Raw genomic sequence first — 26089 nt, forward strand, 5'->3', positions numbered from 1 at the left:
CCACTCTTCTCTATTTCAGGCAAGAATCAGATCCATACACTGACAGAAAGAGGAAACACCACTGGGAATAAAATGGAAGATGAGACAAGGATATTGGTTCTACAGAAGATGCTATGAAGTAAATTTATCATAAAATGGCCTGAAAGTGTCATCTCATCTGAGTTTATCTTGTCCCAGTCTTCCTGATGAGATAGGAGCCACTGTCCAATGTAAGATGCTCTGGGCTATGAGGAGTGTTTCGTGGCTAGCAAGTATTTGAATGTGAGGGGAAAGAGTGGCTTTCAGAGCTCAGCTGCCTGGCTTGATGTCTAAAATTTAAGCACGGCAAGCAGCCAAGGTAGGCTAGGATGCCACACATTTCATATCCTTTGAATGTTTAAATAGAAATTTCCAGGCCACTGTTGTGTTGGCAGGGATTCTAGGCCCACCATGATTTCCTTATAACAGAAGCAAGGAAGTGAATAACAGTCTCTGGAATGCCATATATGTCTTTTTACTAATTGCACAAACAGTTAAGAATTAGTCATTTGTTCCTACACTTCTTTTAGAAGCAAATTATATAGGACTCATCTGCTTGTATATAGGAAGTCCATTTGCTACAGAATAATAACTGATGAGTATTAATTTAATTCTATATCTGTTTCTCACCATTCAGAATAAATGAATTACTCAAAGACTGAATTGTGAATTCAAACTTGGCTCAGTAACATTCTTTCCCCCTCCAAACTGTCCTCAGCACTTCCTGTGTTTGTTCTGAGCTCTCTGTTCCTTTGTTCTTTTCCCAGCAAATGTGAACCAACTGCTTGGCACACACAAAAAGCCTTATTTGTTACCCAGTTGATGAAGGCGGTGCCTTGGAGGTTGAATGGCAAGCTTGAAGCTGAGAGAGTCCCTGGGGAACAACATTTCAAAAGCATAGAAGGATGTGTGCAAGCTTTTCACTTTGTGAAGAAAGACAAATCTCATTTTAGCATGTGAGTGTGTGTGCACGTGCGCAGTGTGCACTTTAGTAAAGATAAAAATAAGGGGTCTCACTGTTCCATATGGTGTTCAAAGATAGCACACCTTAGCATGGAAGGGGGTGTCTACTCTACTGATTTTTTCAACCTGATTTAAAAGATTGCCTTAGGTACATAAGGGTTTGTGTTCCAGAATTTGCATGTTTAAATTAAAATAACCACCTGTTATAGTGGGTGTGAAACTGTGTGTGTACAAATGTGTGTGTGTGTGAGAGAGAGAGAGAGGGGAGTGGGGAGAAGGAAACAGAGAGAGTGGCTTGAAGATGCTAGATTGCTGGCTCTGCAGACGGAACACAGGGCCACAAACCAAGGTATTCTAGGTACCATCTAGAAACTGGAAAAGGTAAGGAAATGAATTCCCCTTTAGAGCCTCCAGAGGGAATGCGGCCCTCCCAACACCTTGATTTTAGGACAGATGAGTTCCAGAATTGTAGGATAATAAATTTGTGTTGTTTTAAGCCACTGAATTTGTGGCAATTTGTTACAGCAGCAATAGGAAACTAATACAGCTGGTAGGTCAGTGTCCACACAGGATTCAAATACAGTCCCATCACCCCCAAAGCCATGCTCTTCACCACTGCTCTCTAGACTTTATGTGAACTTGGAAGGAATGTGCTGCCTCTGTTGATGTGGCTTTGATTATTTTTTGTTTTAGTTACCAATTATTTGCCAGTTTGGGTAGTCTAAGGCATAGTTTAAATAGCTGGCAATCTTAGAAAGTTTTTATTTTTTGATAACTTAATTCCATTGGGTGGAACTTCCTGAAGATAGAAGATGTAATACGTTACATACGTATTTGTTTCCATCTATCTCAAGGACACTTGATTGAAGATCGCAGCCTATTGAACTAGAAGGCTCCTACGGGGCACTGAAGATGTTTATGAATACTAGATTACTTGGGCCCTGGGAGGTGATGCTGCTTAGAACAGTTAGGATAAAATAGAACCTATTATGAAGCACTGATATGATACTTTAATGGTAAGTATAATGCTATTAACACCACTACTGTATAATGAGCCTCAGATTTTTAGTGACTTCTCTAATGGAATAAATCTACAAGGAGTGGTCAGAGAGGAAAGACCATGGACAGTCCTGACTGGGGCAGTCACAGAATGTGCTACAAGGAGCTGATGAAATCTCTGTTCTGATTTGTAAGCTACTCTGGCATTTCAGAAAACATGGAATTCTTTAATATAATGCTTACAAAGCAAACTCCTTTAGCAAATCTTTCCTTCAGGAAAGATTTTGCCAGTGATGTCAAATAGATAAATTGGACTTAAAAAATTCACCCAACTTTTGCCTTTTTATTGGAATACACAATTAAAGCTACTTCCCAAATTTCTAAGTTCTCTAAAGAGGCTTGCCATTGGGTTCATGGCTACTTGGGTTTTATAAAAATATATTTGGAACAAAAATTAAACTAATTTTGCAGTTAAGATATTTAATTAGCTGTCTGTGATGGCATTGTGAACTTTGTTATATCTTTCCCCTTATATATGGGTCTCTTTGATAGGTATACAGGTCCCATAACAAGGAGTGATATTATCATTTTTTAATCCATGAAAAATGTTTCTTCTATAGTAACTGTCCACCTAATAGCTCAAGATTATGGATAATTTTTTTTAGCTTGTGTAGATAGATAAATGCAAACCAAGGACCCCCTATTCTTCTTGCTCTTTAGAAAGGAGTCCTTCCTATACTTTGACATATATTAGATTTTTTTGAGTTTATAGGCCAAGAAGTTATTACTGCCAGTTTTAAAGTAATTATCCTATAACATAATCAGTATCTTAAAAATATTTATTTTCTAATTACTTTCAGAGCATTTGACATATGCATCTGTGTATAATATGTACTTATTTGCCACTTAGAAATCAAGGATATTAGCAATCTTGGTCTACATACCACTTAAGGATACAATTTGAGAGGGCCAAAGAATTAGCTGTCCATCCAGATTAGAGATGAATAAAAGATAATTTAGGATGTTAATGGCAAAAAAAATGGAAAACATCCTTGTTTGATCAGCTTGAAGTTATCATTGGATGACAAAAGTTAATCCAAATATAGAAAGAAACAGAAAGTAAAAAAAATAATTGAAATACTTAAAAACAAAATTATAATTCAGAACTTCTATGAGGTAGAAGATTGACATGTTCTTTTAGGGTCAGAGAGAAAAAAAAATCTGTCATTTGACTGACCTTTGGAAGAGATAATTCCTATATTGTTTACTTTGTGTTAATTTATATAAGAACTATATTCCTGATACATTTTAGGAGTTGTCAAGATTGTGGCACGCTGGCTTTATTTTTTCATTGGAAGAAAATGCTGAGTATAAAAGCCTCTCATCTTAATACAAGGTTCTACAAATTTCTGCAGATTTCCCCCCATATTTTACTCCAAGACTGTTTACTATCCATTCCTTAAGTGTAAAGACATACATAAAGCTTGGAATATAGTAGACACTTAATGTTCAACGACTGTCCTGATTTTGCAATGTAATTTCATACTATTCTATAAAATGATGATATTCCATTTAAAATGACTATTTTTTAGAAATTTGGACAAAAAATGATAACTATAACTTTTGCCCCGAATCTTAGCTATAAAATTATTGGACCACGTTAGAATTCTTTCCAAGGTGTTTGTATGCTAAAACTTTTCCATTTTAAAAATGTATAATAATGTGAATTATGTTGCATATTGAGATATAAATTGTGGGTCTGTAATAATTTTAAAAAAAAGAACCATAATCCTTAGGGATTAACAAACATATAGTTGCTTCTGCCTTGACATATATTTTTAAGATGAAAAAACGTACGATCAAACAAGACTCTTCCTTAAGGATAAAAATCTGTGTGACCCAGATGCACTGAATGCTGAGGCCAAGAAATGAAAAACCCATAGTTTCAACATACCGTTTTCCCTAACCTTTTACTTTGGAGGGTGTTATGGATTGAGTTGTGTCCCCCCAAAACTCATATGTTGAAGTTTTAACCCCCAGTACCTCAGAGTGCAACTTTATTTGGAAACAGGGTCATTGGAGATGTAATTAGTTAAGATGAGATGGGGGTAGGGTAGGCCCCTAATCAAGAGAGTAAATTTGGACACAGAGACTGCCATGCATACTGGGAGACATGCGCGCAGAGAGAATGTCATGTGAAGATTAGAGTTATGCTGCCACAAGCCAAGGAGCTACCAGAAACCAGGAGAGAGGCCTGGAACAGACCCTTCCCAAGCACCTTCAGAGGGAGCACGGTCCTGCTGACACCTTGATTTTGGACTTCTAGCTTCTAGAATTGTGAGACAATACATCTCTGTTGTTTAAGCCACTCATTTTGCTGTATTTTGTCACGGCAGACCTAGGAAACTAATACAGAAGGCAATACTGTAGGTATTGGGATTGCAAGAGATTACACATTCTTTTGATTTTTTTCCTCCAATATTTCACAGGTCTCTCTATGTTAGAAAAATTAAGGTGAAAAGCAGCTTTTGGGTTAGATATTATGTTGCTCTCTCTGGTGGGCCCTTCCTATGTGACTTAGTTCTATCATCACTGAGTGTTGCAAAGGGTACCAGAATCAAGATCTGAGAATTACGCTTTGCAGATTTTTGCTAGAACAGCGGGAATTTCTCAGTGTATCCCATTCTCATGGATTTTCTTGCAATTAGAGGCACCAGGCTCCTCTGTAATTTTCTGGGGGAAGCTCAGTTTTGGAAGGGTGAGCTCCAGTTTCATAGATAAGGAAGATGAAGCTGATCTGATCTGATCTGAACTTGTTTCATTTCCTGCCTAAAATGTACCAAGTACAATTTTATTTCTTGATAACTCAAAGCGATAGTTGAATTTAGAAAGTGATTGCTTTGGTGTGATATAAAGAAAGTTAATGCACTTGAAAAGGGAAGTGTTGGGTGTACTGTTTTCACCCAATATTTCGCGGTAATGGTAACATCTGTTAGAGCTTACATGGTGTTAGCACTTACATAGATTGCCTCATTTAATCCTCCCAAATAACCTATGAGATATAGATTTTACTATTATTAGACAGATGAGGAAATAGGCTTAGTTATGCAACTTGTTCAAGGACACAGAGCTGCTAAGTGGCAGAGCTGGGGCTGGAAATCACGAAGTTTGACTTCAGAGTCTGTCAACTACACTCCCACATAAAGTGGCTCTATCTTGTGTTAGTTACTCTTATTGTAATTTTTAGCACTTCTTAAAAATCACAATTTCCTTCACTTGTGATTTTCTTCACTTACTTAAACACATAATAAAACTATACCAGGTAGCAGCAAGCTGAGGACATGACGGGGAAATGAAATGAACAAGACAGTATGTAATTATCCTCTCCTTTCTCCATTAAATTATCTCCTGCAACCTAACATAACCTTTGTTCTTTGATTCTGGACATCATTTTTCATTCTTATTTGAACAACATACCTTTGAATGTGAATGTTGACTGAATGAAATCAATGCAGAAAGGCTGCCTCGGATCCAGAAGGTGAAAAGTAGCTTTTGAGTCAGATCTTCTGTTGTGGCTTCAGGGTGGGCCGAACCTAAGTGACTTAGTTTTTACTTCAGTGAGAATTGTTAAGTGCAGAGGATGCTGGAGAGGGTGTGATTGATACACTGGCATCCTGTATTCACTCATTGGATGGCTACGTATTAGTCCCTATACAGATAGTTTACTGTTTGATTATGTTTAATCCAGAACAATGTTCAAATAAATTGCTGTAAGAAGGAGCAAGTAACCCATTTACATGACAAAAAAAGAAAAAGAAATTGTCTAGATAATATCCCAAGTCTCTAGGACATTTTAATTGTCACTCAAATCCACTTGAAGGGGCTGCCTATATTTTTATTTTACTGGCCTTCAGTCATACAAAATATTTTCTGCCAGAACTTGAAAAACCTTACTCTGAAAGAGATGCTTTTGTTTTAAAGATATCCTATGTGATGTGACTTGAAATACAAAGATGTAAATATGAAAATTGGCATTGACAAATGACTCATTGCTAATAGTGGTACTCTCTAATGTTCAGCAAAATTGGTTGGATAATATCCATTGGATTTTCTTGTGTAAAGAAAAGTGATTTATTGGTTCATGTTGACAGTACATGTTCCAAACTTTCCTTTGGTTGCGAACATTATTCTCCACTTAAAATGCATTGTGGAAAGAAAATGCGCATTTTTCTATTGTGAAAATTAACTCCACTTGAAGATCAGTTAAAAGTGAAAGAATTACCGGCTGTGTTGGACGTTACTGGCCTTGCTATTGCCTCCGATTTGGTTTCACAGAGAAAGTCATCGATGGAGGGACTCAGGAGGGGTCTGCTTTCTTGCTGTTCATTCACCAGCTGAGAACAAATGAACACAGGTGTCAAAGGGCTTTGTCAAACTGAAGAATCAGATGAATTAAAATGCAGCCTTGCAACAAAATGAGAATAGCAAGCCTACCAAAAAATAAATCCATCAATAAATCATGGGGTAGGGGCAAGAAAGAAAAAAAAAATCAAGGGATGGGAAATGAGCCTTTTAGCATTGTCATATTTTTGATGCAGCCAACTTCAATTTTTAAAGCTCAAGCTTTTTTTCTCCTCCTAGAATAGTTTTGGAATTAGTCTCTAATTTCAATATGTAGAATATGACACCTATTGAATCACAGTTCTAAGGGCCAATGTCACTCTTCACTTGGGCAAAAGGTTCCTACTGAGACCTGGAACAGTGGCTTCAGACCTTGAGGTGACACATTCTGTTTAAGACTAGTCAGTCAGTGCTATGTGGTAAGAGCACACACATACACACACACACACAGATACGTGTGTGTGGATAAATGCTCTTTTTCTCCCTCTCTTAAAAAGCTCAAGTCACCTAAAGGCCTTCCTTACATTTCCTTGGAAGGTTTAGCAAACATTTTGAGAGAGTAGAAAATATTGTTATATTAACTGTACGGGTATCCAGTATATATGTTTGTGAAAATCTACATGTAAGATAGATTTCTGTGAATTCAATTATATTTCTCCATTGGCTTGTTCTCTAATTTCAGATATCTTTCAGTTTGATTTTTATTAGGTCTCATTATCAGTGGCAGCTAACTATTTACTTTCAGTTATTCTGCACCTTTTTGAATCCAAACATCCTTAAGTTCCGTTTCTATGGTTAAGGGAAAAATTACACTTAACGTACACAAGTCGTTAGCCCCTAAATGAACTGTCTTAGTTTTTTGGGAGTTTTTATATTGGCCTTTCTTAAAATGGGCATAGCCATCTAGTTTTCTACTTGTTATAAGAAAAAGATGTGCCACATAACTCTAGATTTTAAAATACTTATTTGCAAGGCTGTATTTTGAGAGACACATAAAATAACAAATAAAGTGTTTTGAAGTATTGCCAAATTAAAATATTTTCTATGACGCACTTTCACTTCATTGTTTCTCTGGCAGTGTTAGTGGTATTATAGCTTAGAGTTTATGGATGATGACAAGAGACCTAAATAATGGTAAATATGGGAAGAAAAAATGCAATACTATTGGTGAAGGAGGAATATGGAAACATGTGGTGATCATTTGGGGACTGAAAACCAAGAGGCACCTTTGGTACTTTTACACATTCTTGCTATTATCTTAACATGGATAAATCTCAGATCTTCACTAAAGTCTAAGATTTTGACATAGAGCTAGCAATTTAATTTTTATGCCTATTAATTTGTACTTGTTACCGAGGGCTAAGCATTAAGAATGCTCATTTTCTTTTCTTTTTTGTTTTTAGCTCTTTATTGGAGTGTAATTGCTTTACACTGTTGTGCCAGTTTCTGCTGTACAACAAAGTGAATCAGCTGTATTTATACATATATCCCTATGTCACCTAAGAATGCTTATTTTCTTTTAGTGTTCAAACTACAGAGATAGAAAAATTTTCAATTATTTTAAGTTTTAGTGTTACTATGTACAAAGACTCACAGACTTCTCTAAATTATCTGAGGTCTGTTTTGGTCGTAACCTTTTTTGGGGATGCTCCTTTAACCCATGCATGAAACTCTTGAGTTTCTTTGCATTTTGTTTTCTGAATTTGAACATTCTTGGATATCACCCATTCTATTTATATTGAAATACGTTTTAATATTGAGGGACTATGAGCCTTTCATGTTTCTGGGATAAAATATATTAGAACTTTGGTAAATGCTATGGTTTATGCCAGTTCTTCTGAAAATGTGATTAGTTTTCCAGGATCTGTTTTTCATTTACAGGTATTTCATGTAAAACCTGTGTTTATGCAATTTCTTAAAGACCCATACATTAATGTATATTTCTTGGTAGGACTTGCCCTTTTAACTTTATGTGCTTAGCGTAATGAACCCATCTAGCATGATATCACCATAGTGATGTAGTCCTGATGTAGCAGCAATGCCTACCTCCAGGCTGTGTCATTCTCACGGCTGTCAAGTGAGAGCTGGATTCTGCTGTGCTACAAACATCACGGAAGATGAAGGTCGCCATCAAATATGGCACCACACTATACTCACAGAAGTTATTGCAACAGACTTATGTTTATTATGTTGTACATGCTCACTACTAGGTCTTATTGACCCAGGCTAAAGTGAAAAAGGTGCAAAAACTCAGTACAACCAATACAACTCTGACTTTAAAATATGTATGTGTGTATAATAAATGTGTATGTGTGATGTCATAACTCTCTTTGTTAGCCATTATTTCTCTGAAGAAGTCTGATTTTATTGATATAGAACTAAGAAAATGTATTCTCTTAGTCATGCTTTTCAGAAATGTCAACTATTATGTAAAGATACGTATGGTTTATTTTCCACAAAAGCCCGCTTATACTTTTTCTTTACTTTGGATACAGTTAAATTCCTTTGTAAATAAAAGGACTAATAATTTATTTCCAAATCAAAGCTCAATGAGTAGATGTGTAGGTTAGACCTAGATTACCTATAGTTTTAGAAGACCAGGGTATTAGATTTCTGTACATACTTTTAGCTATAAACACTGAAAAATTACAGTCTAAATTTAATAAAAGAATTCTAGAATGTGAAACCTTTCCACATAAATATCTAAATGGAAAAACAAAGGAAAGGCACAATTAATTGAAAGGCCTATCCTCTTAGGTAAGTCTGCTTTATCAGAGGTAACAGGAATTTTTTTTTTTTTGAGTCTCTCTCCTCATTCAAAATTCAGACTTATTTTCTAGAGAAAGCACTTCCAGCACTCAGATTTTCTCAGCATAGGAAGAAAAGAATACCAAAGAGAAGGTTGTTCAGAGAGACCCTAGAGAGCCCAAAACTAAGGTGTGGCTTCTCCTTATAAGGTCTTTTCCACACCTACTGTCTCATTTGTGACCACACTTCACCCCTGGATTGGAGTTGTTATGTCTGTGCCATTCCCATAACTGAGCTGTCCCTGTGACTTTCTTCCATAGATACAAATCAAGGAGGAAACTTCATATTACTTTCTGAGCCTGTGCTTTTCAAGCTAGAGCACAGTTTAGCTGTCAGGAAATGCTGAGATTGGAGTAGGGGATCGCGGCAGCGCTCAGGGGTAAAAAGGATGAAGGGCCAGATTTCAGATAGCATGGAAAGGTAATTTGGGAACTGAAGGTTTTTTGGTTTTGATTGAGATATGGAAGATGAAACAGGAGATATCACGGAAAAAAATCTTTTCTTATAAACTCTGAGGTCAGAGGCTATGTCTTACTCATATTTAGATCCTTCACAACTTCAAATAGAATGTCTTCATATAAGAGGGGTTCAATAAATGGCTACCAAATGGGACAGTAACTTTGCAGAAACTGAAGATATAAAAATATCTATCTTAAACAGTCCAATTTTGAACTGTGTCTTCAGTCAGATGAATTTAAGAATTATTATTTTAGTCATACTAAGTCCCATTTTGTTTTCATTTGTATAGATAAGAATGGCTTTTCACATGCCCCCCTCCTGATTTTCAAACAAATTTATGATTTTCCTATGGTGACTTGAGAATAAGCAAACCTTTTAGGTCATAAAGGAATATTGCGAACTGAACTGAATCCCCCAAATAGATCCCCTAAGCTTTACTCCCAAATAGTATGCCATTTCTTCTGTCTTTATTCATCGGTAGGATATAGCTTATTGACTTTCTCTTAGAATTACTTCCTTCATTTTGAAAATACTTTATGAACTTACCTCATTTCCTCCTTTTGGCACAGAACACATTGATGTTATAAAAATAATAAAAGGTGAGTCAAAAGGTTTCCAATTTTTTTTTTTTTGAATAACTGAGATGGAGTGATTGCAATTTTGGTCCAATCAGATGATCATATCTGAGTTAAAATGACCCACTTCATTAGTTGCCAAGGCCTTTGTCTCAAATTTACATTTAAAAAAGTTCCTTTATTATCCTTCTTTGTCCTCTTTTCAATATTTAGATTAGTTCAAAGGCCTTTTTAATGGTGACAGATTTATTTCTCTTTCAGGACTCCGTTCTATTGACACACTGTCTGGAAACCTTCTTCAGTGCTAGGCAGCAAATGCTTTCTTATAGCATCTCCATGTGCCCATGCTTTACCCAGTTTTATAACCTTAGTTTTATCTGTTTTCCTCCCACTAGACTATGATCTCTTTGAAGGTAGAGATCTCATCTAATTAATTTTTGTATCTCATAGTAGCAGTTTAATAAATGTTGACTGATTTTTTACAGTCCAATTGAATGGTGAATTGTACAAAAGAATGATTGCATGGGCATCCTCAATTTCATACTGGGTTTGATCAACTCATAGAGAGGCCAGTGGTCCTCAGAAATGTTTACTAAATTCTTGACAAATTTTAAACCATAAATCTAAGTACATTTCCCCCCACTGTCACATCACTGAAATGCTTGGAAACCTAGAGGTACCTAAAGGAACATTTCCAAATGCAAGGCTTCTCTACCAAGAAGTCGAAAATGCAGAGTGAATACCTAATGAGAAAAACTGAAATAAAGGCATGGACCTGCCTCATTCCATCTTTGGAAGCAGGACATGGACCAATGCAAATGGGAGGCCAGTGGCACTTCAAGAAATAACACCACTACCTCACACAGGGATTTTAAATCAGAGATTCAAATTTGTAGATTTTGAGGAAAAACCATTACATGGTCAGTGGACATGGAAACAAAAGGAAATAGCAGAAGTAAGAAGACAGGTGAGAACTTGCATGTAGGAGCTTCTTGTCACTCAGAATTTAAAAGACTATTGAACCTTTACACCTTCCTTGTAATCATAGGTTGTAAATGAAATATTCAGTCAAATGCCTTCAATTTAGACCAGTCAGTTGATGTGGCTAATAGCAGCCACCACCGGACCAAATTGGTTCTTATTTTATATTGATACTATGTTTAGTGTTGAGTAAAATGCAGACAATATCATCCAGCTTTAATAAATTATTGTCTGTTTTAAAACTTTGTCTAAAAATGCATTTGCCTTAATTCAACGTGAATTTCCTTAATTTAAATGTTAAAAAATTAAATTATTCTATGATCTAATAAGCTACAGGAGAATATTTAACCAAGATGAAAGGAGAGTATTTTGTTTTTAAATACTGCCTGCTATTTAAGCTCCAGTGCATTAAAGATGGCTTGTTTTGTGACAAGTATATTTATCATTAAACAATATATTGCTTAGGTGTTTCATTAAAAAACACAGAGCTAAAGTTTGTGGTAGCTTATATCACTAAGAATTAACTCCAAACTAAAATACATTTTAGGTGATAAAAAAAGGTATATAAAGGATAATAATTCATTATTCTACAATTTTACGCTTCAGATTGATGATCTCAATCTGTTTAGTTTAAAGTAAAATATTCTATTTTTATATTTAAACATTTTAGTATTTAAAGAATAATTTTAAAAGTTAAAACATTGAAGCTAATAAGTTTAAAAATGGTTGACAAATATCTCACGTTTGTAATGTTGATTTAAAAATTTGCAAAAAATACCAGTCTTTTTACCTTATCTAAATAACAGAAAAAAATTAAGTTTTGTTTTTATATAAATAAAAATACAAATATGCTTTCAATAGCTATATCTTTATGCATTTTGAAAATTCCTGTATTATTTATATTCTTTTGATTAAAAGTACAATATGTATCATTTAAGTAAGTTTTTGTTCATGATTTTGTAATTAAACTATCTGTTTAAAACATGGCTTTATTAGTCTTATCCAAGTTTAGAAATGTGTGTAAAGCCCATCAAAATAGTCACCACATTAAAACTAAGTTGACTGACTCAATCTATTGAAAAGACAAAACAACTAAATCATTACTATTCACCCCTTAAGTATTCAGCCTTTGAAGGCTTTGTCATGGTAACTCTGCCACCCAATGGAGTTAGTTTCTCCTGAGTTAATAGTACTAATAACGGTACTGCCCCATCCCCAGTTCTATATATACGGGTCCCAGGGGATCTTCCTGTAAAGGATAATCATGTGATAGTTTTCAACTCTTTGACTAATCTAAATGTCAACCAACTGACTACAAATACTTTGCTGACAGGACAGTTAGGCTTATAAAATGTGACTCTATTTATGGGGAACTGAACAAATATTACCGTTTACAGTTTGGGTAGTACTAACATCAAGGCAGGAAGAATATAATTCAAGCAATTGTTCCAAATTAGTAATAGAAAACCCAAACAAGACTGTACTTAGCAGCCTTGTGAATGTTTTTCCAATCAAGGACATTACTCTTTTTATCTTTATCAGACACAAAATTAAATCAATATCGAAGTATAAGGAGTGGGGACAGATAGAAAAACAACGGCTGAGTTTAAAAAAAATTCCCTTGACAAGAAGAGGTTTGGAACACACAGTTTTGAGACACTGTGCCCTACAGCAAGAAACAAATGGACTATACCTTGCTAACAAAAGTAACAGGGGAGGTGGTTAAATTGAAAATTTCTGAAAGTTCCTTATGAGAAAAAAATATTCCCTAAAGCCATTTCATTCTCATAAAGAAGAATAAAAATATTTCTGATATACTCAATCTTCTGGCACATAGTTTTCTCTTTTAGCCTCAAACTGGATTTATTTATACTGTTACAGTCTAGAGCAGTGCTGTTCAATGGAAATATGAGAGCCTGGTAATTAAAAATTTTCTAGTAGCTACCTTAAAAATAGTGAAAAGAAACAGGTGAAAATAATTTTAATAACATATTTTATTTAGCTCAATATATCCAAAACATTATCATTTCAACATGTAATCAATATAAAAATTATTAATATGATAGTTACATTATTTTCCTTTGGGCTAAATCTTCAACATGTGGTGTGTATTTTATACTCACAGCATATTTCAGTTTGAGGTATCTACAAAGCACTCAATAGCCATGTGTAGCTAGTGCCTACTCGATTGAATAGCACAGGTCTAGACAAGGTTTATTTCCTCCAAGACTTGATGGTTCACATATTTTTTCCCTTCAAAACTCTCATCAATGCACATTTGTTTCCATATTGTTTGACTTAAAGTGTTAGTCTAGGACAACATGAACTTGAGCTTCTATGAAGAGCTTGACATATTGTTTAGCAAAAGAATTAATAATTAAATGAAACAAAAAGAGCAAGTCTCAGGGATCCGACAATTTCTGAGTTCAGGTCACCTGGCCAACTCCTTTGTTTTGTTCAATTTATTCAATGTACTATAAATGACTTGACTGGAGGATGCTTGGCTAAATCTCTCTAAAAGTGATCCCAATAATCACATAATACAAAAATACTTCAATATAAACTATTCTACACTTACCAATCTGTGGAATGAATAGTTACTAAACAAGTTAGGGACTCAGTGTTTCAAGGACTTATTCTATATTTTATCAATTATGATTGTCCTGAAGGCATTATTGAGAGAGTAGCAATTAGCTTCAGATATTTCTGGAATCTATGAATGAGCAGCTGGCATTGACACACCAGTGATGAAGATGAGTCAATGTGTCCCGCAGTATGTAGTACTATGTCATAGGGGCTTTACAGGAGACACGGGACAGACATGTTTCAAGACACTAATACATTCACACAAAATAACGAGTAAGAATGTGGTATGGTACACAGATTGGATGCTGTGGTTGCCATGAGAAGTACTCACTTTTTCTGATCATTCTGCTGCTTTTTGGCTTGTGCATGCCACTGGTGCATAGCAGGGAAGAAGCCACTTGTGTATAGTGGAAAAAGTATATCAACTAATAAAACCACATTTGACCGAGAAATAATTGTATCACAGCTGTCAGAGGATTAATTTCATAAAGTTGTCAACACAATAGGTGCATTGCATTTTATGAATCAGACCTCCCCGTTTGCTGATTCATAAACTAGCCAATATGCAACAAGGATACGATGCATCAAAGAAAGCATTACATCATCGTCATGCAGTAAAATTGTAACTAGCACCTCAAAAACAGTTAATGCAACATTAGACAGGGATTAAAGAAGGAACTTGGTACACATAAATGTTCTGAATATGAGAAAATGGTAATAATCACAGTTTCTTTCCTGATTTAAAAAACTGAAATTCTTATTTTGCGTTAAATTTAAATTCAAGTTTAGGTTATAGTGTTAATTTTGGACATTTGAAAAGGATTACTGGAAAGCACACAGCAGTGCATGGTTTTGAAGAAAGAGAATTTTGGGCATTAGAGCCTGTCCTGAAATGATACTGGCAGCACAACTATGCCAATTGCAGATTTGGATAGGTCTTATCTACTGATGAATATGGCTCTGCCATGAACCGAGAACTCCAGTAGTTCTCACCTCCCAGAGCCTTCACCTGAGGAACTGTAGTCTGTACATTTTGGACATGGATTCTATTACAAAGTGCAGGAGATCAACGTAAAACTGTATATGCTTTACTACGTAAACTAAGTAAAGATTGGAGGCCTTGGTAAATATCAAGCAAATTTCTTTCCAACTATTACTTTGTGTTGCTAGGAAGAAGCATCTCTTCTTTTGGATTAAAAAAAAAACAAAAACCCCAAAAACGAAACAAAACCCCACAATATAAGATTATCCCAAAGTCCTGGGAACCTTTAACAACTTTTTTTATTATTCAACTTTGACATTATATGTTGTTATAATTTTCATTACTTACAACATAATGTTTAGAATGAAATAAAACCACACATGTTGGCAGCAGCTGGGGATGTGATCTGATGATACTCTAAAAATAAATTGCCATAATTTAGCTTTTGATATAAATGCCTTTCATGAGGAATTTAAATGGACATTTTTCTAAATCTAGACATGTTCATATAATTGGAACTGAATCACTGCATTTACTATTGCATTATGGAAAAAAAAAGAAATGTTTAAGATAACAATCTAATCTAAATTATAAGATAAATGCAAGTAAAAATATTTTGCATTTAAGAATTTAAAACTGATAGTTCCACAGAGTGGTGATGAGTATATTATACATATGTATGTGGATTTTACAGGGTGTTTCAAAAGTCCCTGAGGACATACAGGATTCACTCTCAGTGTGTCTTTGCATACAAATGCAAACCTTTTTCTATACTTGTTATAATAAATGCTGAAAATGGCCCTCATGTGCTTTTAACAGAGATGATATTTTTGTTGTCAAGGTCATTAAGTAGAAGAGGGGTCACAAATGCCATTTTCTGCATGGAGACTCAGGGACTTCTGGCTCATTCCTGTAAATGAGTTATCCATATAAATATGTATAGACATATATGTAGTATGCATAGTCACAACATAAATATATTTAACAATTAAGAAAATTTAGATATTCTATTGGTAAACTGACATATGTATGCAATATAAGTTGTATTTATTCATAGGAATTTGACTTTTTTTTTTTTTTGGTTGTTGTTGTTCAAATGTACCATTATCTTAATTGTTATTTCTTTCCCAAAGTTGTTAACAAGACTCCTTTATAAAGAAGCAACATGTTTTACTTGCACATACATTTTCTTTTTCTTTTTTTTTAACTAAAGTTGAGTAATGAAAATTAATATTCATGAATAAGTAACTAAATAATGGAATTTTCCTTTTTTTAGTAATTTTGGTTTTCATTTTATATTGTATAATTGTTTCATTGAAACTGTGTTTTTTAAAAATTGGATCGAGTTAATGTTTTTTTTTTTTCTAGTTAAAAATCACATCTGATATATTAACATATGTCAGCTTCCTACAGGAACCCTAAGGGTCTGCCCACCTGTGATGTCATAGTAAGGAGGGGCTTTTCTTCAGCAGACTCCTCCCTCGGTATCTCCTTCATCACCATGGCAACAGCCTTATCTGCCGCCCTAGAGCCTTTTCCCTATAACAGTGAAATCAACAATGACTTGTGTCAGGAAAATCTTTAACTGATTATTTATCACAAGATATTCTAATTTTAAAGAGCAATCGAACATAAATGAAGAGGTAGGCTGCTGCAAGTGAATCTTGAGGCTTTTGGCTGAGGAGAAAACACACAAAATCTGAAAGAAGATTATTTGTGAACTTTTTAGTTAGCTACTTTTTTACCTTTACAGCTGACATATTATATTTAATTTTAACATAGTATTTTATATGTATAATATATTTTAAGGCAATTTACATGACATGACAATTTTTATAGTATCGATTTAAAAACACTATGGATTGCCTGTTATATTCATTTAAAAATTGTTTCTATATAATCCCTAAGTGTTTGAATGATAGTGAGGGGTCTGGGATAGGGATTAGGATCAGGGTCTCACTCCCACAGAGGACTTTTGCTGGGTGGTCTCTGGAGTCTGTCATTTTTTAGTGGATCAGGCATAAAAAGTAAACGTGTCATAAAACCTCTCAAAGTTCTTTGGCGGCCTAGCATCACAGGAAATCACCCAACTTGTTTATTTTGGGAAGGTAGTATAAAAAAAAATTGCAACTCTCAATGTTCTTGAGATTAAGAAATTTTAATAGAATTTTAGAAATGTCTTTTAATTGGAGAATCTCATAAATTCAGATGTAAATAAAGGAAGATTAATAATAGAGGGTCTGATATATTGATATGTACAATTTTTTGGTCTCATACAAGCATAATTATGGACTGTAAAAGGGTAGGCTGGCTTTCTGTGGTTTTAGTTTACCAGATTATTAAGTTTTTGAGAATAGATAGGGCATAATGGAAAATAAACAAAAAACAAAATGCCATCTTCCCAACCCAATTAGCAACATCTCATACTATGTAAAAATTAAATAATCTATAAACACTTTAAAAACAAAAACTTCCATTTTTCTTTGGTCTCTAGGTAGTGCCTTCCCTGGAGAAAATAATCTTATACTAAGTGCACACGTGAATATCTGTGTCGTAAATCTACCTAAAATACAAATGTAGCACACAGAGATATCATAGGCAAAGACACAAAAATGGACATTTGAGGGTCCGTTGACTGAAAGGGAATTAAGAGCTAGGGTCAATATTAACTCCAGAGGTTAATAAATCTTGATAGTCTCTATGCAACTAAAAAGGATGGAATTACATTATTACCTTTGGTTTGCACAGGGTTTTGAGTATTTAGAAAGTAGGTTGACCCTAGGAAGCAGAACACTGTCCTTTTTTTCAGGCATTGCCTTTCTAAAATGTAGCAAGTGGCAGCTTTTATTTATGAGAATAAAGAAAAACTTTCTGTATAGTTACTGCATTAAAAAATGTGTTAATCTTTACAATGCTGAAAGTTGGTTTGGTTTGTTAAGAACTAGAATTGAATGACAGTGTGTTATTTCTATGATAGAATATCAATTATTAGAGAATTTACTCAGCAGATATAACAGTGGTAATTTTCTTACGTGTTCTGAAAAGTTTATATGGGCACAATCCTTAGATTCACTAAATTCTGGAAGAATAAAGGGCAACAGTGATTCACTGCATGACAAGTTGGGGTGCATAATGACCCCAGGCTTTTCCTTTACTGAAGCGTCACCTTCCTAAAACAGAGATACATACAATTCTGAATTCTGGGAAAAAGATTTACGGCACTGTTAAACTATTTGACTTTTTTTCAAAATATAAAAATTATTTGGATAAAACATTACATACTATAAGCTCAGTATACCTTTGTAAGCTCCACTCATTTATAGACTATATATATTTAACACATATTTTTGCAGCTTATTTTCTCAAAAGAGCAAAATCATTTGTGAAGATTCTTTCCATGCTCCAAGAAGTTTAATAATATAGCAATAAACCATGTGGCATGCTTATATTTAAATTCCTAATATATTTTTAAAAACACATCTAATGTTACAAGGTAAAATTTAAAAAATAATTCAGACTCTTTTCTTGGGCTAAGAAAAAAATATCAATTGATAAGCATCTCAAAAAATTTCAGGTCACTATTTCAATATACCATTTATTTGAAATGCTACCAATCCGTAAACTATGTATAGGTGTTTTTCACATGTGCAACTATACCAGCTAGAATTAGCAACAGACATGCCATTTCACTAAAACAAAAACAAAAGGAAACAAAAATTAGTCCTTTCATGCTGAACTCTAGAACAAAGCAGTGGTCAGCTAGAAAGGATGTATAATAAACACATGCGGTGCTTTTTATTTCTTGCAGAAAAACCCACCAAAGCCAGGGTCAGGTCACTTTTTTGAAGACAGTGCCACTTTTTCTTCAAGGTTACACCTACTACCTGAAAAGAGTCATGACACCCAGGTTAGTGCCTGCTAGCAACTTTTTTTCTTTATAGCCTTTTGGCTTTTGTGTTATTACCCCACGCGCCTCACTGTTTTACAAGTGTGGTACAGTCCGAGAACAGAGCAGGAAGGTCAGCCACGTGACATCTCCATGGTTCCAGATTGAGTGTCTAAAACCACTGCCAAATCATGTGAATGCGTTCATATATGAAAGCAAGACTCCCCCAGGTTGTATTGCCACCTCCACCCAGTATCTTAAAATCAAGCTGTGTCATTTCCGACTTGTCCATTTATCTTGTTGGATAATGCTTCTGGAATTCAGAACCTGGCTGATAACTGAGTTGGTAAGTCATGAAACTATACAACTTGGCTTATCAGCAGCTCTGCAGGGCTGACAGTAATACAGCTGTGCAGGTTTTTTGTTTTTTGCTTTTTGTTTTTTTAATGCAGTGGCTTAAAACATTGTAAGAAATATATATGCATAATTATCCATACTTCAAGCTCAATTTTCTAAATATAACTACACCATAAAGTCAATATTAATCTATTATTTGAAACATCATGAAGACAGCAAAAAGGAAATACACACTCCCTATACACTCAAGCATATAAACGGATTTAGATTACATTAAACTGGTATGCTTCTAATATGTCATTCTAGACACAAGAGAAGAATAGTGAAAATTTACAAGTTGATTATCACATCATGACACCCTCCAGCAATTATTTCAGCCTATTTCTTTTCAAATAATACTTCAAAATCACCTTTTCCCACTTCCTTATTGAATCTCTTGAGATATTTTTGACTGTTTAGACAATAGTCTCATCATAAAGGGAAACATCCCTCTTTTATGGTGATTTGCTGTAGAAAATTCTTTGATTTTTAAAAAATTTCTTTTATCATTTTCTTCCTTCACAAATGAAATATACAAAACAAATAAATTTTCTAACAAATAACAATTCTTAAGAGTAAACTTTTAAATTAATTTCTATTATAATACTAGGCATAAATGAATGAAACACAGGGAGTACAGCAAGTGACACTAACATTTATTAAGAAAACTCAATTTTGGCCCACTTCTTTTTTTTTAATGCAGAATATAAGAAACAGAGTAGGAAACACTGGAAGTCACAGAATCTTCTCAGGCCGGATACCAGGCTGTGAAGCTGTCATATATCCTCAGAGGTGCAGGTGTTGGCCCCAGGCCTGTCTCACAGGGAAGGAATCTAACCTATCTGGAGAAGCTACTATGTGCTGAGGACTCTGCTGGGTGTTTCACGCGTTTTTACTTGTTTGATTTCATGAGAGCTCTGTGGGGTACATATTACTGTCTTCGCTAGACAATTCTGGGTGTTGAGGCTAAGAGACTGTGTGATTTGGCCAAGGCCTTAAAGCTAAGCCAGGATGGAAACCCAGACAGACTTCCCAGCCTGTGTGCTTCCCTCTCTACCACACTATTCTCTCTCCATTCGGCTTTGTGAGGCTGAAGGGCTCTCCCACACCACCCTCATCGACTGCCCTAAAGGCAGGTTGTTCCAAAGGTTTCACCCAAGTTTGGGGCAGCAATCACTTCCCAGTATAATTGCACCGTATGGATCTAAGCAGGCATTTATGAGAAATATTTTCTTCCGTCTGCAATGGTCAGTAAGAATCAACCACCCGTAACTTCACTGAGCACATTTCTAACAAAATGCTTTTGTTTTTTCTGTCTTCAAAGAAAACGAACTTAAGCATTTCAGGTACACATACTTCTTTCTATTCTGTAGATCTTAAAAGGCTTATAAGCTTTAGCATCTCTCTAATTCTTATTAAAAGCTAACTCAATGCCATTAAATGCCCTCTTTACTAGGATTTTCCTGAGATCTGTCTTGGACACTTGAAATAAAATAAGTAATTTCAGAGTAACACAGTCCATTCATAAGCAACTTTCTAGTTGCCGATTCTATTACTGCTATTATGGAGTTTGTAACAAAAATTATTTTTATTATTCTTAATCTATCAACAATAATACAGAGGTTCTTTATCAGAGATACTAAACAGAAGAAAGGGAGATAAATTAGGGTAAAAGTAAAAGACTACAATACTAGACATCTCTGCTAATCCTAAATTAGCCAATACGTGAATTTAAAAAAAGTCTTCTTTTTGTTCTGACTGTAAAATTAACGTGTGCTATTACCAAAAATTGAGGAAAAAACAGAAACAAGAAAATAAAAATAGCAACCCTAACATTTTCATGCATTTCCCCCCAAATTTTATATTTACAATATTGGATTTTAAATAGTTTTTGTAGGATGACTGTTCTAAGGATAGACAAACTACAATCAAGTTTACAAGTGGGAATGTATTGAATATATTTCTTCATATATACATACACATGAGCAAATATCTGCCATTTAGATCATTTTAGCAACATTGTTTGAAATGAAATGATATTCAATATTGCAGATGCTGAAAAATTATATATCTCATAAATTCCAGATCCTGGACTTACATGCACCTGCAGGAAACTGTCCACAAAAAGGTTAATTTCTGACGGCTATTCTTGCCTCTCACATGCAGAGCCAGGATAACCTTCGTTTACTCGGGAAGGTAAATGTCATGGTATCATGCTCTCTTCAAACTTCTCTTTCAACACAGGAAAATGTCAGAGCAGTGTTCCCTGAACGGTGGCGATCTCTGCCTACCGTCTTATGTGCTTTCCTAGTTGTGTGTTCCTGTAGATTTCTTCCAATATATAGTAGGGGTCAAACCATGCTGGTTCTATCACAGTAACCTCTAACTCATCCACCCCGCCCCCAATAGAATGTTTTGTAAATTTTAAAAGTGGTACAAATAGAACTAAATCCGAGCATACTGGTCAATCCTTGTTTCTAAACATCCTGAAGGAAGCACAGATTTAGATGTAAACAACTGGGAAGCATGGACAGAATTCTCTCTTTTCTTAATTAGCGATTCATAAGAGGAATTGAAAAATCATAATGAATTCACCATTGGTTCAGTGATCTGTTTATAGCTGGAAATAATGTGATTACTGATTCCTTAATAAGGGTAGTCAAGTTAACAGAAAGGAAATCGATGCCTCTAGTTAAAATAATGACACATGGCATTAAAAAGGAAGATATCTAGTTGATTCTCCATATCTTTCTCTCTTACCATCTTTTTCTTTTTTCTTTTTCCCCTCCAGGATTGTTTTTTCCAGATGACTCCCCAGACCATCACCTTTGCCATGAAGTCTTCTGAGGTGAATGAGGACTGATTCTAATTACATTCTACTATATAACTCCTATGCCCTCAGTTTGCGTTACGTGCTATTTGGCACTTTTTGTTGTATGTGGTGTACGTGTATGTGGTGATGGGAGAGTCGTGGATAACAATCTCTTTAATTCTAAGCCTCCACACATAAAAGTCGCTGGGATTCCAAGCCCCTTGCATGCACACTCACTACCCTTGGCCTGAATGATTTGTGTAGGGACTCTTTATGACTTCTATAGGTCCTCAACCTTTGGCCTTCATGGGTCCCTTCCTCCATAAAAAAATGTAGAAGATCGTATTTTATGACAAAGCTTTATCAAGAAAAATATAATCCAGACTGGATTTATTATTACACATTCATTATTATAATAGTCATTTTGGAGGTTCCGATTTTAAGAAAGATATAGTTAAAGATTTTTATGGGTCCTTAAGAGTATTTTGGGCCCTCTGAACTGTGTCCACTGTGCCTAGTGAATAAGTTGACCCCGGGTTGGTGTCTTCTCATCAGTCAGTATGGTGTCCCTGGGCTGCTCTCTCTCTCACCTCTGGAGCTGCTGCTTCCATCACCTCCTCAGCCCTTCCTTCGCAGCTGTTCCTGCCCTAACAGGCCCCCTTAGCACCACCACTGCTCTCACTACGTCTGTTAGCATTCAGGGTGTCTCCCCTAACAGGACTCACAAATCATTAATGGGTGCCCAATCAGTAGCTTTCATCTTGTAGTTCTTAAAACACCCTCAGAAAACCGGGAACATTTAGGCCTGAAGCAGAAAACACTGGTGTGTAAAACTGTTACGACTCTTAAAATGTGGTTTCTCCCTCAGAAAATAAGCCCAAGCACTTTAGGCTCTCCTGCCTCAAGGTGTGCTCTTGATCATCCAGGAACACTTTGAGGAAGTCGAGTCAACCTCTATCCCTACTTTTATTTTAAAAAATCAGCCCTCAATGACTAGAGTCACCAATTGGTTCTAAAGTACTCCATGTCATTTTTTCTAATTACACAGTGGGTCACTTGAGGAGCAGAATTGCCCCATATCCAAAATTCCTGAGTTGTGTATGCAGATTAAGCTGCTCCCAGGGACCTTGTTATAATCCTTTATTTTGTAAAATGTTCTCTGTCTCATCAATGAAACTGCCTTGTGCGAGCAAAGATTGTGCTTGTTTCTTTTGAACTACTTTGCATTATTTGGTATAGTGATAGACACTCAAGTTAACTCAGTAAATACAAGCAACTATTAAATACCTTTTTCAAATTATTTAAGATACTGAAATCACATAATATGGCCAACTTTGATGGAAGGTGATTTCGAATTACATAAAAAGTCTTAGACATTTAAAGAAATGAAATAGTTTCAAGCATCTAAATAAAAATTCATTAAAATTAATAAAGCGTTGCCAAATAGAGATGCTTAAAATCGGCTCTGAAGGACAGATAAGACTTCTTTTTAATTAACAAGATCCCTTTGTCCATAATTTACCATTTGTTTGTTCTCTGAAGAAGGTTAAACATACCCCATCTCACTCCTACCTTGTCCCCAGGCTTATTTACTCTGTTTGCTTAGCAACCTTTCCTGACAAATGGTCAAAGTCACAACACTCAGTTCTCATTCACCTATAAGCAGTTCTCAATTAGTGAAGTTTTACTCTCAGGCTTACTCTGATTAACGTGGCTTTAAATTACTTGGAATCTATTTCACCTTAATATTGAGTTTATTATGTACCTGTAAGCGACTTTTGCTACCTAAAGTGGTCTGGTTTAAAAAAAATTGTTTTCGTTTAACCTTGCTTGGCTTTATGCTGAGGATGACATAAATAATACGTAGTCAATAATTAAGAAGTAACTGTAGAATCTGGTGGTAAGTTTTCCTTTCTGTTATGATAAATCCCAAATTTGTTATTTATATTTATATAAATATATTTATGTTTGAGAGGGCTTTGATGATGGTGTGAAATATGTAATCAAAAAATGTAATTGTAATTCAAGGGTTACTCTTGTTATTTTCAATTCCTTGTTAAATATCTCAGATAATTTGCAAAACAGGCATTTTGGGGGGGGTTATTTTTAAGTAAAATGACTAAAATGCAAAACCCTAAAGATTACTTTGTTATTTTTTTCTTTTCCAAAGATATCCTCCCAAATACAAGTACTCCAAACTGCTCGTATCTTACTTGCACAAATGGGTGGATGTCCAACACTTAAGAGAAAGTAGGGTGTTCTGAGAATCATTCATCACCAGCATGGATAGCTGCTTAAACTCTGCTGAGTCAATGGTGTTTTGGGCACAGGGGGAGGTGAGACATGGCCTCTTCCTGGGAGGGGTTAGGAGAAGAGGTATTGAGGTCTGGTGTCTAAGTGTTTGCAATTAGCTAAGGTGGGGCAGTATACAAGATAGTAGAATGTGGAAAGCTGGTGGTAAGGAAACTTGGGAGGAACCACGTACAAAAAACTGGTTTCTTTATCATTCCTGTCTATTCCACATAGTCTTGATTGGAAAATTTTCCAAAGTAAATATAATGAATAAGAATCCCTGTAGGTAATATACATGGTTAGGATCCTGAAACAGTTCCCTTGAACTGATCACCTATGAAACTCTTTCTTACCAGTGATTAGATGCATCCCTCAACTTCTTGCCCCTAGTAAGTAAAATCTAGTTACCAAGTTAAAAAACAAGTCAGAAGAAAGAATTGTATCCCTTTACCAAATTGGAGGCCTTTAAATGTTGACTGTTGTTATCTTAGAGCAAAGAAACTGAATCCCGCTTCCTTTAAAAAAAACAGATGTAAAGACCATATGGTAAATATATTGTTCCTAAATTTTTGAATTTGAGATAGCAAATTTATGCAGATGTCATAAGGTAGAATTACACTGTGTCCATTTTCTTTTTAGAGGACGACTAGTAACTAGTGAACTTGAAGTCCCCTTTATGAATGTTTCAGGTAAATTCTATTACTAATTTATGAATAAGAGTTGTGGGCTTGGAGTCTGACTATTCAGTAGCCTTCTTTTGTAGCTTTCATTTCTGGCAGGTGCAAGTGTTTTTACCAGCTTGTTCTCCAGTCACCAAATGCCTCAGTTTTGTTGATATAACTTAGGAAAACTACATTACAGAAACTAGGCTAAATTCACAAGCTACTAGCCAAACAGGTCTCAGCTAAGGTACTCCATCTGCCTGACTTCCCTGAAACAGCTCTAAGAGAGAAGCTGAGGCTTTGGGCATTTCTATTCTAAAATTTTGGATCAGACTCTGGCATCTCTGTTTATCTTGGTAGCCCTCTGGGCGTCATCGGCAGTGTGTGAGTTGACTCCTCCCTAATGCCTTCTGGTTCCTTAAAAGGATGAGCAGTCTTTCTCACTCTGTGGAGAGGAGTTAGGGAAGGTATGGAGAGATCTCAGAGCAGCGCCCCAGTCACTGTGTGGCCAGGGGATTAACAGCTAATGGAGCCAGTGTAGCCTCCATGGTCAATGGAAGGGAAAGAAGGATGGCCATGTGGCATGTTGGTACCAATACTGGGACTGGAGTCAGAAGACAGGAGTTTCAAATCCCAGCTCTGCCTTTTATAAATTATTCTAAGGCTTCATTTTACCTTCGGAAAATAGGGTAGAAATACTACCTAGCTACTTCATAAATTTGTGAGAATTAAATGAGAGTGTGTATGAAAGCACTTCCACAATGTCTGGCACATGGTAGGTATTTGATAGATATTGACTCTGAACTGTTACTGCTGCACTCATGGACTATGTGGACTAAGTGTCCTTATGAAGTAGGTAGCAAAAGATACAATAGTATGTTTGTGAGATTCATCCATGGAGTAAGTAGCAATAGTTATTACATTCTCTCCACTGTACAGTATTTCATCATCTGAACATACCACAATTTATCCATTCAACTGCTGCTGGACATTTGGGTTGTTTCTGGTTTTTGGTTATTATAGAAACCACGGTAATGAACTTGAGTTTAGAAGCCATAAGGAACGTAAGAGGGCCAATAGGTATGAAAGCAGAAAAGAGATTTCAGTAACAGCAACAGAGGCAGAGAAAGTCGCAATATGGATAGGAGACCGGGTTGGGGTAACCTAAATCAAAAAGGACTAATAAGGCACAGAAATCAAGGATCCGAAGCAAGACCAGGATGCTGAATCTAGCCACCAGGAATGATGAGAAACTAGTTTCTAATGAGT

General features: G+C 35.4%; 1 protein-coding gene across 6 annotated transcripts in view; it reads right to left on the minus strand.

Annotated features, from left to right (window-relative positions):
* PEX5L (peroxisomal biogenesis factor 5 like) overlaps positions 1-26089 on the minus strand; it is a 171251-nt gene that overhangs the window by 86520 nt on the left and 58642 nt on the right. For 3 of the 6 annotated variants that reach the window (XM_057740115.1, XM_057740111.1, XM_057740108.1), the window contains exons 3-4: positions 16207-16311; positions 6263-6374 (exon numbers count right to left, since the gene is read on the minus strand). In XM_057740115.1, coding sequence (XP_057596098.1) covers positions 6263-6374; positions 16207-16311 — 217 coding nt within the window. Of the gene's footprint in view, positions 1-6262; positions 6375-14150; positions 14172-16206; positions 16312-26089 lie in introns of those variants that run through there. The other 3 variants (XM_057740114.1, XM_057740110.1, XM_057740109.1) reach the window with 2 other exon arrangements.

The sequence above is a fragment of the Hippopotamus amphibius genome, chromosome 6 (assembly GCF_030028045.1).
Source record: "Hippopotamus amphibius kiboko isolate mHipAmp2 chromosome 6, mHipAmp2.hap2, whole genome shotgun sequence".
NCBI classification, from domain to species: Eukaryota; Metazoa; Chordata; class Mammalia; order Artiodactyla; family Hippopotamidae; genus Hippopotamus; species Hippopotamus amphibius.